The sequence below is a fragment of the Anarrhichthys ocellatus genome, unplaced genomic scaffold (assembly GCF_004355925.1).
Source record: "Anarrhichthys ocellatus isolate YVR2014 unplaced genomic scaffold, GSC_Weel_1.0 scaffold3, whole genome shotgun sequence".
NCBI classification, from domain to species: Eukaryota; Metazoa; Chordata; class Actinopteri; order Perciformes; family Anarhichadidae; genus Anarrhichthys; species Anarrhichthys ocellatus.
Genome location: NW_022280033.1, coordinates 14,589,514 through 14,602,997, shown reverse-complemented (window position 1 = coordinate 14,602,997; position 13,484 = coordinate 14,589,514). Strand labels below are relative to the sequence as shown.

At 40.6% G+C, this 13,484-nt stretch overlaps 1 protein-coding gene across 2 annotated transcripts; it reads right to left on the bottom strand.

The window, feature by feature from the left end:
- Window positions 1-13,306, bottom strand: ggps1 (geranylgeranyl diphosphate synthase 1). Of its 2 annotated transcripts, none has more exons than XM_031840359.1 (4): window positions 12,847-13,306; window positions 11,279-11,449; window positions 9,288-9,358; window positions 1-1,712 (listed from the first exon to the last, which is right to left on the bottom strand). In XM_031840359.1, exons 2-4 carry the CDS (start codon window positions 11,427-11,429, stop codon window positions 909-911), a joined length of 1,026 nt encoding a protein of 341 aa, XP_031696219.1. In that variant the 5' UTR covers window positions 11,430-11,449; window positions 12,847-13,306; the 3' UTR covers window positions 1-908. The 2 variants fall into 2 exon arrangements, with proteins under 2 accessions (XP_031696219.1, XP_031696228.1); XM_031840368.1 differs by having other exon boundaries at window positions 11,357-11,449.
- Window positions 13,307-13,484: the final 178 nt, after the last annotated feature.

Genomic DNA, 13,484 nt, shown 5'->3' with positions numbered 1-13,484 from the left:
CTTTTTAAGGGTTTTTTATTCAATAGATGAAAAAAGGTCTTTACAGCATCCTACTCACACATATAACTAAGTCACCCTGATGATATGCATGTGACAAGCTGTGTTGGATCTGAAGCAGGCAGAAACGCAGTCTGCAATGAACCAGTATTCATATAAAGCCGAGCATCAACAGCGTTAGCACTGCTTTGCATATAATGCCGCCACGTTACATAACAAGCAGGCAATCGAGTTGCAGAGGTCTCTTCTACGGGATTGGCACTCTGGAGGCTTAATGACTGAAGGTCTCCAAATCACTCATCATACACTGGAGACATCTTATGTTAAACAGGGACTTCAGATAAAAGATAAAATAAAACACCCAGCATTCACTCGGCTCTAGATAAACAGTTTTCATTTGGTGGCAAAACATAAAGAATACATTTATATTCACTGCAGTGAACATCAAAAGGAAGGCTTTTAAGCTTTGTTGCCATCTTGTTAATCTTTTTCAGAATAGCAGACATAAAACCAACGTAGGAAGTGAGTTTCTTTTTTTATTATTATTTATTTTACAGACTGAACAGCTACAATTCAGATACAAAAATTTGGAGATGTGTACTTTATTAAGTACAAATAACAAATAACACTTGAAGGACGCCATCGAGCACAAAAAAAGAGAGAAAGGCAACATTTGTTTTTGTGGTCTCGTAGCTGCTGAATGCGGCCAACGTTGTCAATCAGGATTAAACAGCTCAAGTTTGATTATTAATTGTGACTCATTAAGTAGTTTGTGAATGTAACATACATGCATGTGTGTTGAGCTTTTTGGGGAATATGTATATCTGCATCTGTGTATTAGCAAAGCTTCTGTGATAGTAGAGTGTGCAAGGCTAGCATGTGAGTCGTGTAGCAGTGAAAGGTGGAGGAGGTCAGTGGATTTGGCCAGACTGTGGCTCAACACTGGACTCTGCCGTGGCTTCAGCCTCACGGTACATTTTGCTGAGGTGCTTGACGAGGCTCTCCAGTTGAGGGTTTCCCCCAAACTCCCGGATGAGGCGGTAGACCTCTGCCTCCAGGTCCCGCAGAGTCTGACGGGTGTAGGCAAACGAGCCCACCTTCTCCAGGTAGTCCACGCAGTATCGCTTGATGTCCATGTTCTCCGTGCGCTGCCTCAGGATGTTCTGCACCTGGGTGCTCTCCGGATGAGACGTTATGGCATGAATGGTGGGGAAAGAGAACTTGCCCTCGGTCAGGTCCTCACAGAAGCTCTTGTTCTCGCTGTATTCGAGGGAGATCAGGTTCGCGTAGTCGTCGCGGATCTGGAAGAACAGGCCTAGTGCGTCCAGGAGCGGTTTCAGTTCCTGTTTCCAATCCGAGAAGAGCTGCATCAAGCCCACGGCCAGGCCAAACAGCCCGCCGGTTTTCTGCAGCACCATGTTGCGGTACTGCTGCTCGGTGGGACAGGTGTAGGTGTCCCTCCAGTGGATGTCCAGGCCCTGACCACGGTGCAGCTCCAGCAGCTGCCGGGTAAACATTCCGACGGCCTCGGGGTGCTCCAGGGTCAGCACCTTCTCCAACCCCAAGAAGTAGACGTAGTTGGCGGAGTTGATGACGGAGGGGATGCCGTAGATGCTGTGGGCCACGGGGAAGCCCCGCCGCAGCTTGGAGCTGTCCTCGATGTCGTCTATGAGCAAGCTGGCGTTGTGCAGCATTTCAGTCACCTGGATGATCACCTGAAAAACAAATGTGATCATTACACGAGAAATTAACAATGTGTATTTTGAGAATTATTGTGCAGTCGCCTCCGCTTTTCCATTTCATAGTAAGTCATGCCTTCATGTTGTGCTGTGCAAACTTTTAGGAACTGTAACAACGATGCTTATGCTGATAAAAACTTCCTTCTCCTACTCCCGACTCGTAAGACAGACAGGAACAGGTTATCTGGGAGCTCTGAGTAAATTATGCATTACAACTGGTATACAGCAGAGGGTGCCATGTGTACACTCCTGTCAGCAGAAAAAAATTGTTGAAACAAAGCAGGCAGTCAATCGGAGAGAATGAAGAGTTCAGCAAAGATAAACTCTGGACTAGAGCCCTTTCACATTCACAGATAGACAGGACCGCGGATTTTATCTGGTCTGCTCTGAGAACTCGGATGTCGTGCCCAAGAGAGAGCAACACTTTTCACTATTCACATAGTTAGGAAATTACAGGTGACAATACTAAGCTTAGCGCACGTTCACCTCCTCCAAAGAGAGACTGATGTGGGCTGTGTACTCTTCCGTAGCCATATATGACGAGTGTATTGACAAGCTCCAAAAGCTTTATTACAGTAGGACAATCAAAGGCTACGCTGACAATGAACAGATTGGTGAACAGCCATGGTTAGTGTCCTCTGTCCACCAGCAGGAAGCCATTTTCAATATCCAAAAATGGCTTCGTTTCAGGCCTACGTCTGACACTAAACAGCCAGGGTCTGCTGTCTTAAGCTGGCCGTGCAGCCTGCTGTAGTGTGCCGCTGATTTAAAAGACAAGTGGTGTGGCCTGGTAATGAAAGCTGTTTGTATGGGGCCGGGGAGCACAAAGAGAGACTCAGTGAGTCCGGCAGATGGCCAAGGCCGGGCCAGTTGAGCAGTTTATCCGCCAAACGCAACCTTTTCTTCGGCAGGGTCCCGACACTTGCTCACCCTGCAACCTCAGTGAGCCACTTACAAGAGAGGGGGGGGGGGGGTAAAGCTACAATGAATGCACACATGAAGGGGAAAATGGAATATTGCCAAAAACTTACTCAAGGATTCAACGGCTCATTGCAAAAAGTGGTCTCTATGAATTAAAACTCCCTGCCAGGAAAAAAAGGACGAAGGGCACAATCATCAGATAAATACAGCAGTTATCAAACCGAAAGACAAGCGGCAGCATTTCTTTAAGTTCTGGACTTTGAGTGTCTCCAAGTAAAGAAACGAGTCAGACTGTCGCTGTATAATGCCGCCATTTAAGTGCTGATTGCCTTCACAGCTCCGCAAGACCTCATTGATTATCACCAGCGGTAACTGATGCAGAAACTCACTTTGTTTGCCGAAGCTACAATCAGTGATTCATTAGGAAAGCTTCACAACAAACAAGTGCACCGAGTCCAATATATTGAGGGGGAACAACTCTGAAACAGACAAGTCAGTAATGTGCATGAACCTGTCTCTCTCACACATACACTGGCAGTGGTTAGTGCCGACAGTCGTCCCTCTTAGTCAGCCTGCAGGGCTGTTGATGATGTCTGGCCAAGGTTTTGACATGGCCATCCCACACGATACACCACCACGTCTACTGGGTTGTGTCATTCAAAAATGCTTTCTTATTCATCAAGAACACATACAGCTAAATATGGCAGATGTCCGACCAGTTTGATTTAGGATTTATGGTTATTTAAAATCTTGTTTGTTGATGCTGTGTCCCCATTTGTCTTCATCAATTGACTTGTATTGTTTTTGATGGTGTGTGGGGAAACCAGGATAATCATAGTCATCATAAAACTAAAACATACATTCATACATACATACATACACACACACATATATGCTCTTTTAATGAAATAAAACAGGAGGAGCTATTTCAACAAGGTCCTATATTTAATGAGTGTGGTTGTTGTTTATAATTTCATATACTAACTAAATTAATCACGAGATGATGCGTCAGGACCTGTCTTGCTAACTACTGCAGCTAAACCATTTCCTGGGGAAACCCCTGTGATAGAAATGTATTAAGAATGTAGCGTCTAGCCTGGTCCAGGTTTTACTGCTGTACAATCTGCTGTTGTCACAACTTCTAATCTGCTTTGTGTAATAATAACCGTCACATTACAGGCTGTATCCAGATGTTTGACCGGTTTAAAAAGGGATAACTTGTATTATTATACTATCCAGCAGTTATGAGTTGCTCCATTTCATATTTGAAGTGCCAACCCTACAATCCAGTTTCTCATTATTTTCTGATGGAGGCAGCTACATTAGAGTCACATTCAAACCTCTAAGTATGCTCTGTCCATTTCAGATACCAAAGTCCACATTTGATGAATGAGACCAATTGTTTTCTAGATTCATTTGGCAAGGGAAATGTCCAATAGTCAAATTAAACTTTGCCTCTTTCTAAAAACGGCAGGAGGACGAGGACTCCCCTGATTCTGAGATATTGCTAAAGGCCAGCGCAGACACAAGCTCTGACAGCACGGATCTGTGAACCGACAGATACACGATGGCTTAACGTTGACATAAAGCCAATGACAGCAACCTCTAGCTTCCCGCTCAAGATGGTCCTCTTGACAATACAGGACGGCATTTGCTCAAAAACAGAAATGTACCGGTTAGCCTAGTATTGACACATTTAACTCCAGGTTTATTCCGCCGTCTTTAAAATGATGCAGGGTTCATGATGAAGTATCTCAGCTCCATTACAGGTGGAGTCTCCACCCATCACTGCTGACGGTACAATAACGTCACCTGGTCTCTTCTTGTTAGACATCATTAGCACTGCTATGTTTCTTTAACTCACAGACCCCCTCTACAAATAAACTCCTTCTTAGTGTTATGTGTGACACACGTGTAATTCAAGTACGTTTACTTAAGTTGTGGCAGTTACAATGCTCACTAAAAACACTCTTATATGAATATGCTCTACCTCTGGAACAATTTCAAAATAATAAAATAAATTAAATAATAAACTAAACCAGAAAAAAAGTTTCCTCCGACAAGCATAGGTTCAATTGGAAACTTCACATCCTCCCAACCAGAGACACGTAAAGTAACAATAATGTCAGGAAGTAAAGTGACTTTTTTTATCAACCTGACAAAATTACGTTCTTGTGGGAAGAAAAGAAAAGAAAAGGCAACACTGTAGCTTCTTTACATTCTAATAGAATGTAAAGAAGCTACAGTGTATAGAATGATTCTATTGAAGTTATTCCTTTTTTAAATGTTTTAGACGAGTCACTAATCACTTTAAAAGAGTGATTATAGCTGATTTAACTTACAGACATGAGATTGATCTTCTCATGTCACTCTCTTTATACAATGATATAAATTCATCCCCGTTTTATTGACATCTTACGAAATATTACTCCTCATTTTTCGTGCGTTTTTCCTGCAAAAGTCCAGCAACACGAGTCTGTCTTTTCAAAATAAACTTCCATCTTCACAGGAAACAACTAAGGTTTATAAGATTCAAAAGATGGTCCGAATATGAACTCGATTATCTTCACCTATTGTGCGATTGGAATAATTGAAAGACATTTGAACAATTAAGAGAATGATTTATCCTCCCTAAAACTAAAAGTATTTACAATTGAGATATTTTTAACAAAACACAAAAGACGTATTCACTGCAGATCTTAATAACTACAGCAATGACTGTGAGCAACTATTCTATCGATTGGTGAAATCGTGTGAGCCACGCGCACACAATGTGTGGACCCAAAAAATGGAGATAACTTACTCTCTAAGGTAACAAAAGATTAAATGTGTTAAGAGATGGAGTCCTCGTATGATCTGACCTCATGGCCTGACCGAAGCATTTAGAACTACTATACTCTACTATCCAGACGGGCTTGTTCATGTAGTGATAACACCAACTTACCCATCCTATCTATTTGTATTTGCTATGAATCCAATTGGTAAGTATTTCTGTATTTCTTTTAGGTCACTTTTATTGTCATTTATTAGAAATGTTTTTTTCTAACACCTTATTTTTCTATTTAACTTACTGTCTATTTATGTTTCACTTACTCGTATGTTATGTATTTATGCAAACTGTAATGAAAAATGTGATTTATGTGAGAATAAAAACAAACTGAGGCAGCAGACGCTGTCACGAGTGACTAGTGCTTTCACGGTAAAAGACAGAAGACATAATATAAAAGTATATCAAAGCTAAGCTTTCCACATCGTCACAGAGAACAGAAGGAAGCCAGTCCGCTGAAGGTCGCAAGGCCGCTGAATTCCCCAAACCTCCACCAACAGTTCTGTAGTGAAGTGCATATGTGGGGTTTGATTTAAAAGAATAATAATAATTGTCAACTGAATGAGACAGCGTGGCACTGCTACTGCCTCCATCTATCTGAAGGCACGGTTGTTTCCATGGCGGAGACTTCTTGGCAGCAGTGTGCTAATGATGACAAGAGGAGTGCTCTCAGTCTGAGAGGGGTTCAGCGGGAGTTTACAGAGCTGCTACATGGAGGGAGACAGAGGGGGAGACAGAGGGGGAGAAAGCTCTTTGATATGCCAAACAAGGAAATTCTGTCTGAAGATGAATTTGTTTTTTTGGGGGATTTGGTTACAATCTGCATATTAGTGTCGGCCATACGAACTGCCAACTTATCAGAAACTGATCAGTCAAACCCAAAACTCTCAGGAGTCTTCTCTAGCCTCCAGGAGCACATGTGCTCCTGAAATGATAATGTCAGCACTTCACAGACAAGAAACGTAGCAAAAATAATCAAAAATGAATGCTGAGTCGCTCCTTTTATTCCTTTCGTAAATTGAATGAATTCATTTGAAGACGCGCAGCTCACTGTATTGGTAGCAGAGTGAAGGCTGTGATTAAATATGTGACGTGACAGAACTGATTACCAATATTAAATAATTCGTCAGACGAGACTGACAACTTCATTACTCACCTAGTCTGTTTTTTACTGAGGACTGACACCAGTCGTCTCAGAGGGGGAGGACTGTTATTGTGCACTGGGAGGTGAATCGACCACAGGAGACAGAGTATGACCTCTGAGCTCTGCTGCAGGACTATGAATCCTCTGCTCGGGGAGGGTTTATAAAACATTCAGGACAAAGGGAAACCTGTTGAACAGCAAACCTAATGAGACCTGACAGGCTCAGTACTTAGCATTCTGCACTGCAAAAGGCATGTCGATTCAGAAAATACAGTCTCCATCCTATCATTACTGGACAAGTATTCAGCCATTGAAACTGTAATGTTATCAGTATAATAAGGTCAATGGCCTGATCTCCCTAGAGTGACAGTGGCGAGGGTCCTGCTCAATAAAACCAATAAATCCTAAATGGCTCATTTGAAATTAATCTGACTGAGGAAACGCAGGAATGCCAATCAGTCCGCTATCTGTACATGCACTTCAATATGTCTGTTGGAATTGAATCAGGCAGCATCCAAGAATGTGTGACAACAACAACACTGTAATGGATGGATGAGAGGAGGCGTACGTCTGTTAATCCTTTGCTCACAGAGGTGATCAGGAGGAACACATGAAGTCTCAGTGGCTACGGTGGATTATGTTTTAACATACACAAATAAACAATCCCTAAATGCTGCTGAATATTCCCCTCTCACTACCATTCAGCCCACCATCTGGAATACACTGTACAGTAAAAGATGTGCTACCATGACCTACATGTTCTCATTCAACAAGCTAAACCTGAATACTGAATTCTTCAAAGCTAGACAGGTCATCATACTCACTGTAGCAGCAGCATCCCACTTCCCAAACACAGTGTTGAATGCATTTTATATCGTGTAACACAATGAACAAAATCTCCTGGTAACTAGCTCCATTATACTCATTGGATTAGAAACAACAGCGAATGCAACAGATGTCATTTTGTATGCAGTGATTAGCATCATGTTGGTGTTTTTCTTTTTCGATCAAACTTAAAAGTGCAAACCTAATGACATTCTGAGCACTCAGACAACAAATAGCAGTTGATATGAATGAAAATTAAAATAGTGTTTTTCAGTAAATTTGGCCACACACATTTTGGCAGTTAAGCTTTATACAAACGGATTTTTTAAAATAATTTTGCACCTGTCGCTAGGCAAGTCCCTAAAACCAAAACAAGTCATTATTTTAGTTACGGACACTATAATCTGTCAAAACATACCAATATTATAAACAATAAACAAAACAAACCACAGTTGAGGCAAAATCCATCATGATTAGAAGCAATCTGCAACTCTTTAAAAGCAGAAGTGGGAGAGGATGGAAAACCTATAATCTGGCAAATATTCTGTCTCCCATCTTCTTGGGTTCATGAAAACTTATTTTGAAAACCTTGATGCATGTATTGGCTAGCATTATTTTACTTTCCTTTCCTTTTGTTTTTTATTTCTTTTAAACAGTTTTGTAGAGATGCACCGATACTGATATCCCGCCGTTACAGACTCAACGGTATTTGTGACAATGACAATATATTCACTTCAATTCTGTTTATATACTAATATACTGAGTTGGACAAACTCCAAGGTGCAACTTTTTTAAATTTGAGCAAAAAAGACCAAAAAAAAAGTGTCTTCAAAACGACATGGATTGATCTTGTCTATGAGCTGAAGAAACAACGTTGGCCGAAAAAAACGACATCAGAAAAACTTCCCTCAACTAAATGTCTTAACCTCCTAAACAAACGTCTGATAGACGTCAAAAGGTTTGATGCGTATAAACGGCTATATCCCCCTAAAGTCTGGACCAATTAAAAAGGTTTACACTGTCTTGCACCATTATTTTTTAAAGATTTACCAAGTTTGCTGGTGGACCATTTATTACTTTGATAATAAAGATCCATACAGCAGCCGTGTACCCATGTATACAGTATATTTGTAGAATTTTGTGTTACAAAGTTAGGAAAGCGATGTCCAAGTCAAGCCTGATGTTGCCTTACATATAAAAGAATGAACCCAGTGACTTGCATAAAGTGAGGTATACAGCTTATTAATTAAACACTGGTATGGGATCGGTAGTCGGTATCGGCCAATACCCAAACCACGTATTGCTATCAGCACTGAAACACTGAAGAAGGCAACATCAGATGCCCCGATCTCACACAGCTTGGTATCGCATCAACTTTAGTCCAAACATGCAAAGCCTGTGAAGGACTTGGTTGTTCCTCCAGATGGCTAAAAAGCCAGAGCAACACCAGACCTTTTCTGATTGCTCTGCTTTACAAAATAAGTGATGTGGGCCGCTATTCAGAGGTCTGCAACAAGCTGATGGACCGTGCCTTTAAGCAGTCAAACCCCAGATTCATCTTTTAAAAACAGTTAATCGATTGACTACATGTAATGATAATGGGGTAACTAGTGCTGTAGTAACCTCCTGTAATACATCATGGATGCTCTAAGCTCTACATCCAGGCTTTACATTTACATTCAGTTAGAAACAACTCATCTGACACAAACTCTGGTTGCATTACAAAATAAATTGCCTGTGAGCACAGCATGATTCCACGTTTCTGGACCTGTCCACAACAACAAACATCAGACAACGCTGAATGTTAAGCGGCTTGAAATGACCGATTCCTCACCTGCAGTTTGTCGTCTGGAACATTCAACCAGTGGTTAAATGCTTGCGATAGTTTCGTCCTCACCTGCTTTCCTGAGAAGAGTGCGGAAAAACAAAAGTGTAAGTTTTAAGAGTCAAAGACATGTGCATGAGTATGAAAAGGAAAATGTAAGTGCATCCTTCACAATGATTATTGTTGCTTTTGTCACTGATATTTTAAAATGCACACTTTGTTGAAGTCTATATTAACACAGCTGGTGGGTGGTACCGAATTCCAAGAGAAGCCGAACCAAACAAACCAAAAAGAAAACTACGTTGTTTTAGAACCGGTGTTTTATGTCATAATTTCTGCCGCTATAACTACAGGTAATGATAGATCTGACTGTAAGTACAGGTGTGTATTCCGTTAAGTGAGTGTTGCTTGGATGTATTCTTATGGCGTGGACGACAATATTTTAGCTTTATTCTTTTGGTTGTAACCCCGGCGGTGTGAAACGGACTAAAAAAGAAATATAAAAACATAATTTTGAATCAAAGCGGTAAGAAGGTATCTTCCTCTAAGCAACACTTTCATTTAATAGATTACACACATGTAATTAAGTCAGATTTATCATTCTCTAGATGGGCAGTGATAGTTTAAATCTTCTGATTTATACAATCATAGTCTGCCATTTATAAACATTTGTTAGTTTAAACTGTGGCTTTTAGTCTAAATAATACTTTAAACTTCTTTGTCCTATAGATATGTTTGCCAAAACTGTAACAAAAACACAAAAGGTTTAAAAGACTGGAATTTTCCTTAAATAATCTTATGAGCCTGAATGGCACAGTGACACTGAAAAAGAGGAAACATCCAAACTTACGGAGACCCTAAGGACTTGTCCTATTTACCCAAAATGAAGCTCTCATGTTAGGTCAGTCACTTCTCCACTGACAAAAAGTGACCAATCAAAGCTGAAGAACCAAATAAAGAAGTCTCCTGAACAGCAGCGAGTGTGCACTCAGGACATATTACACAAAAAGGGATTTTAAACAATGATTCACAGCTTGCGGATTTCTGGGTATTAAAATTCTAAAACAGTTTCATTTTATTACCATGTTGCATCATGAATGTGTGAAATACCGCCTCATATATAAGAACACTAGATTACCAATATGACAAATCGATTACTAATATGCCGAATGTTTAAAAACATTGCCTACCAAATCTGCAATAAAATGGAAACCATATTATTTAGGCATGAACAACGTAGCCCAACATCTTTTAAAATTCTGTAGCTGCAAACAAATAGTTGCTATGTAAAGATATAGTGGAGTAATGTCTACCTGAGCAGAGAATAAAGTTGCTCTTCCTCTTTGTGTGTTGTAGTTCGAGCTTCTCTGTGCTTCGTTTACATAGAAGGACCGGCCGCGCATGCCTTTTAGTGCATGCGAGCGTGCCCCACTAGCTGCAGCTTTGCACTGAGCTCAAACAGTGGTTGCAGCCGATAACGTCGTCCCGACCGACACACTCGGTTCCCCGTCAGGTGAACACCGTTAGCTCCGTCAGCACTGTTAGCTCAGAGCTGCCGGCTCAGCCATCGCCATGTTGAAGCCGTGGGAGGCAATCCCTCGGCTCTGAATATCGAATTTTGCACCTTTAACATAGTGAGAACATATGCTGCTCCCAAATTAGAAATTTGTAATATAAGTATTACATTGCTCAGTTGTCGTGATCGTGTTCAAAATGCATCGTGTAAAACATAAAGTAGTTTGGTTAAAAACTGAACTGAATACATCAAAATGGAGGAATTTAATACCACAGAAGTAAATAACACCAGGTATTAGACTGGATCAACACAATGAAAAACTTTCATCTTGCATGCACTGCATGTCCGCTGTGTGTACACTGAAGCCTTTCACCATACTCATTATTTTAGGCATGTTGCTGATGCTGTGTGACTAGCAGTAATTGAGCAGGTCAGGGCTCAGTGTAGCTCTAGGACTCATCACCAGTATATTGCTTTCAATGACCTTTTAGCTGCATGTCTGCATGCCTCCACACATGTCTTGTCCACCTCTCTGCAGTCACTGACATGGAGAAAGACACACCTGGTAGTTGCAACAAGTACTTGTATGGTTCCAGCAGAATTCGCTCAGAAGCAGCTTCCGAGTTGCAATCCATTTCTTCTGGTTTACACAAATCTGTATTGGAGGAAAAAGAACATTAAAAAGTTAAACAATTGACATCGTCTCAACTGACAATATTGCAGAAAGGAGTGTTGACATGACGGGAACAATGTCAGACTTGAAGGGTATCTTAGTGTAAATGACATCAGAGACATAACTGCAAAATGCTGCTACACACTTAGCAGCTTAATACACATGGACTGTTTGGGTATTTATTAGTGCATTTGTAGTTTTACCCCTTTGTTAGACTTTTCCTTTAAATAAGCACCTAATTGAGACACAGGAAATGCAAAGAAAAATGCAAAAGGAATGCTAACTCAAACAAAACCAGGAAATAAAAAGTTTTGACAAATCTAAAAAAAATGGATTCATGATGTAATGCAATGTGTCAGATGCATGTGCTGAGCCACGAAATCCCCTTATGCATCGTTACACGCTGATCACATGATTGGATAAGTTAAAACAATCACATTCCTGGTGAATCACAGAAACGCGTGATGTAGCAATAAAAATAGAAAGGTTGGGTTGTCTGTGACAGCTAGTGATCATCATAAGAAATATCCCTCACAATCACTCAAATAAAAATCACTTATTCATTGCATAAGAGAGCAGTTGAGGTTTCATTTCATAAAAAGTCCTCGACAAGATCATTTAGATTTTGTCACATCAGAGACATCTATCAAAAAAGTGTAAAACCTCTACCGTGAGAAAATGATATATATAAAAAGTTACCATTCACTGTAGCTCTGCTTGTGAACAAATACTGACGTGAAGCCTCACATTATAATCAAATTATCAGACTGCAAAGATAGTTTCCATCATATAACACAATGCTGCAATCCATTTCAACCAAGAGACGGTACAATGGTATACGAGGAAGACCGTCACATATTATGTATCATCATGGCTTATAAACAGCTGACACCATAGTATGTGGATAGTTACTAGTTTAATGGCACTGTACCATCTAACACAGCCCTGCAACTGGTAATTGTGTGCAGTGTAATTACACCTTTTACATTATTTAATATAACAGATATATCAAATAAACACTTATTGTCATATTGTCTGCAACAAGTGCCTAACTAGAATTATCATAACCTAGGTTGTTTAAATGGAACCATTACTAAGTTAAATTATATGTATATTTCATACTTGCAATTCAAAATGTTGTGATATAGAAATTCAGCCAAAGAGGTAATGTAGAGTTAAAAGTTAAATTTAAAGGAGGGACAAGTTCTCCCATCATGTTGCCAATGTGCATACTTTTAATTCTGAATTTGAACGACAAAATTAAATAATTTAGATTTACACAGTGACCCAGATTACACATACATAGCGGAGCTTGAAAACTAAAATGCTGCTGTAACATTTAACACAACAAACCCTCCAGAGCTCTTAACTCCACCCACCTGGCTGCTGTCAGTCTGCTGATGCCGGTCCTGTTTTCCTGTTAGCCAGGCTGCTAGTTAGCTAGCATTAGCAGGCTAACATAAAGGCGACAATAAACCAGTTCAGCAATTTCTTTCTTTTTCAAAATAAAAAACTTCCACTTCAAAGTTGGACGACTAAGGCACACGATATGACTGTCAAATCCACACTTTCACATTATTGTTAGGTCCGTGTGTTACTGACCAATTCACAGGATGCTATGCTAAGCTAACGCCGCTATTATTACGCACTATACAGACACTTTTCAACACGAGCTAGTTGTAATGAGCTACCTATATATGCTTCGGTGTCGGAACAGAGCACGCGCAGAGTAGGTGGGGTGCCTCGCGCATTGTGTGTTGCAGTTGCATTTCTACATTGCCCGGTAAAAGCTTCCGGCCTGTGATGAAATTGGAGAAACACACATACGTCCTGCCGGGACGGCCTGTAATACATATCGAACACACACGTGTTATAAAGCTGGGGGTTGTAGTTTTTCTCTCTGTATTGTGAGACCAAACCAGTAGGACGAATTCGTACATTTTACCGTGGATATTTTCTCCTCGATCAGCCAATCATAAACTTCTAAGGTGTTTCCCCCTCGCTGAGCAATCCAATG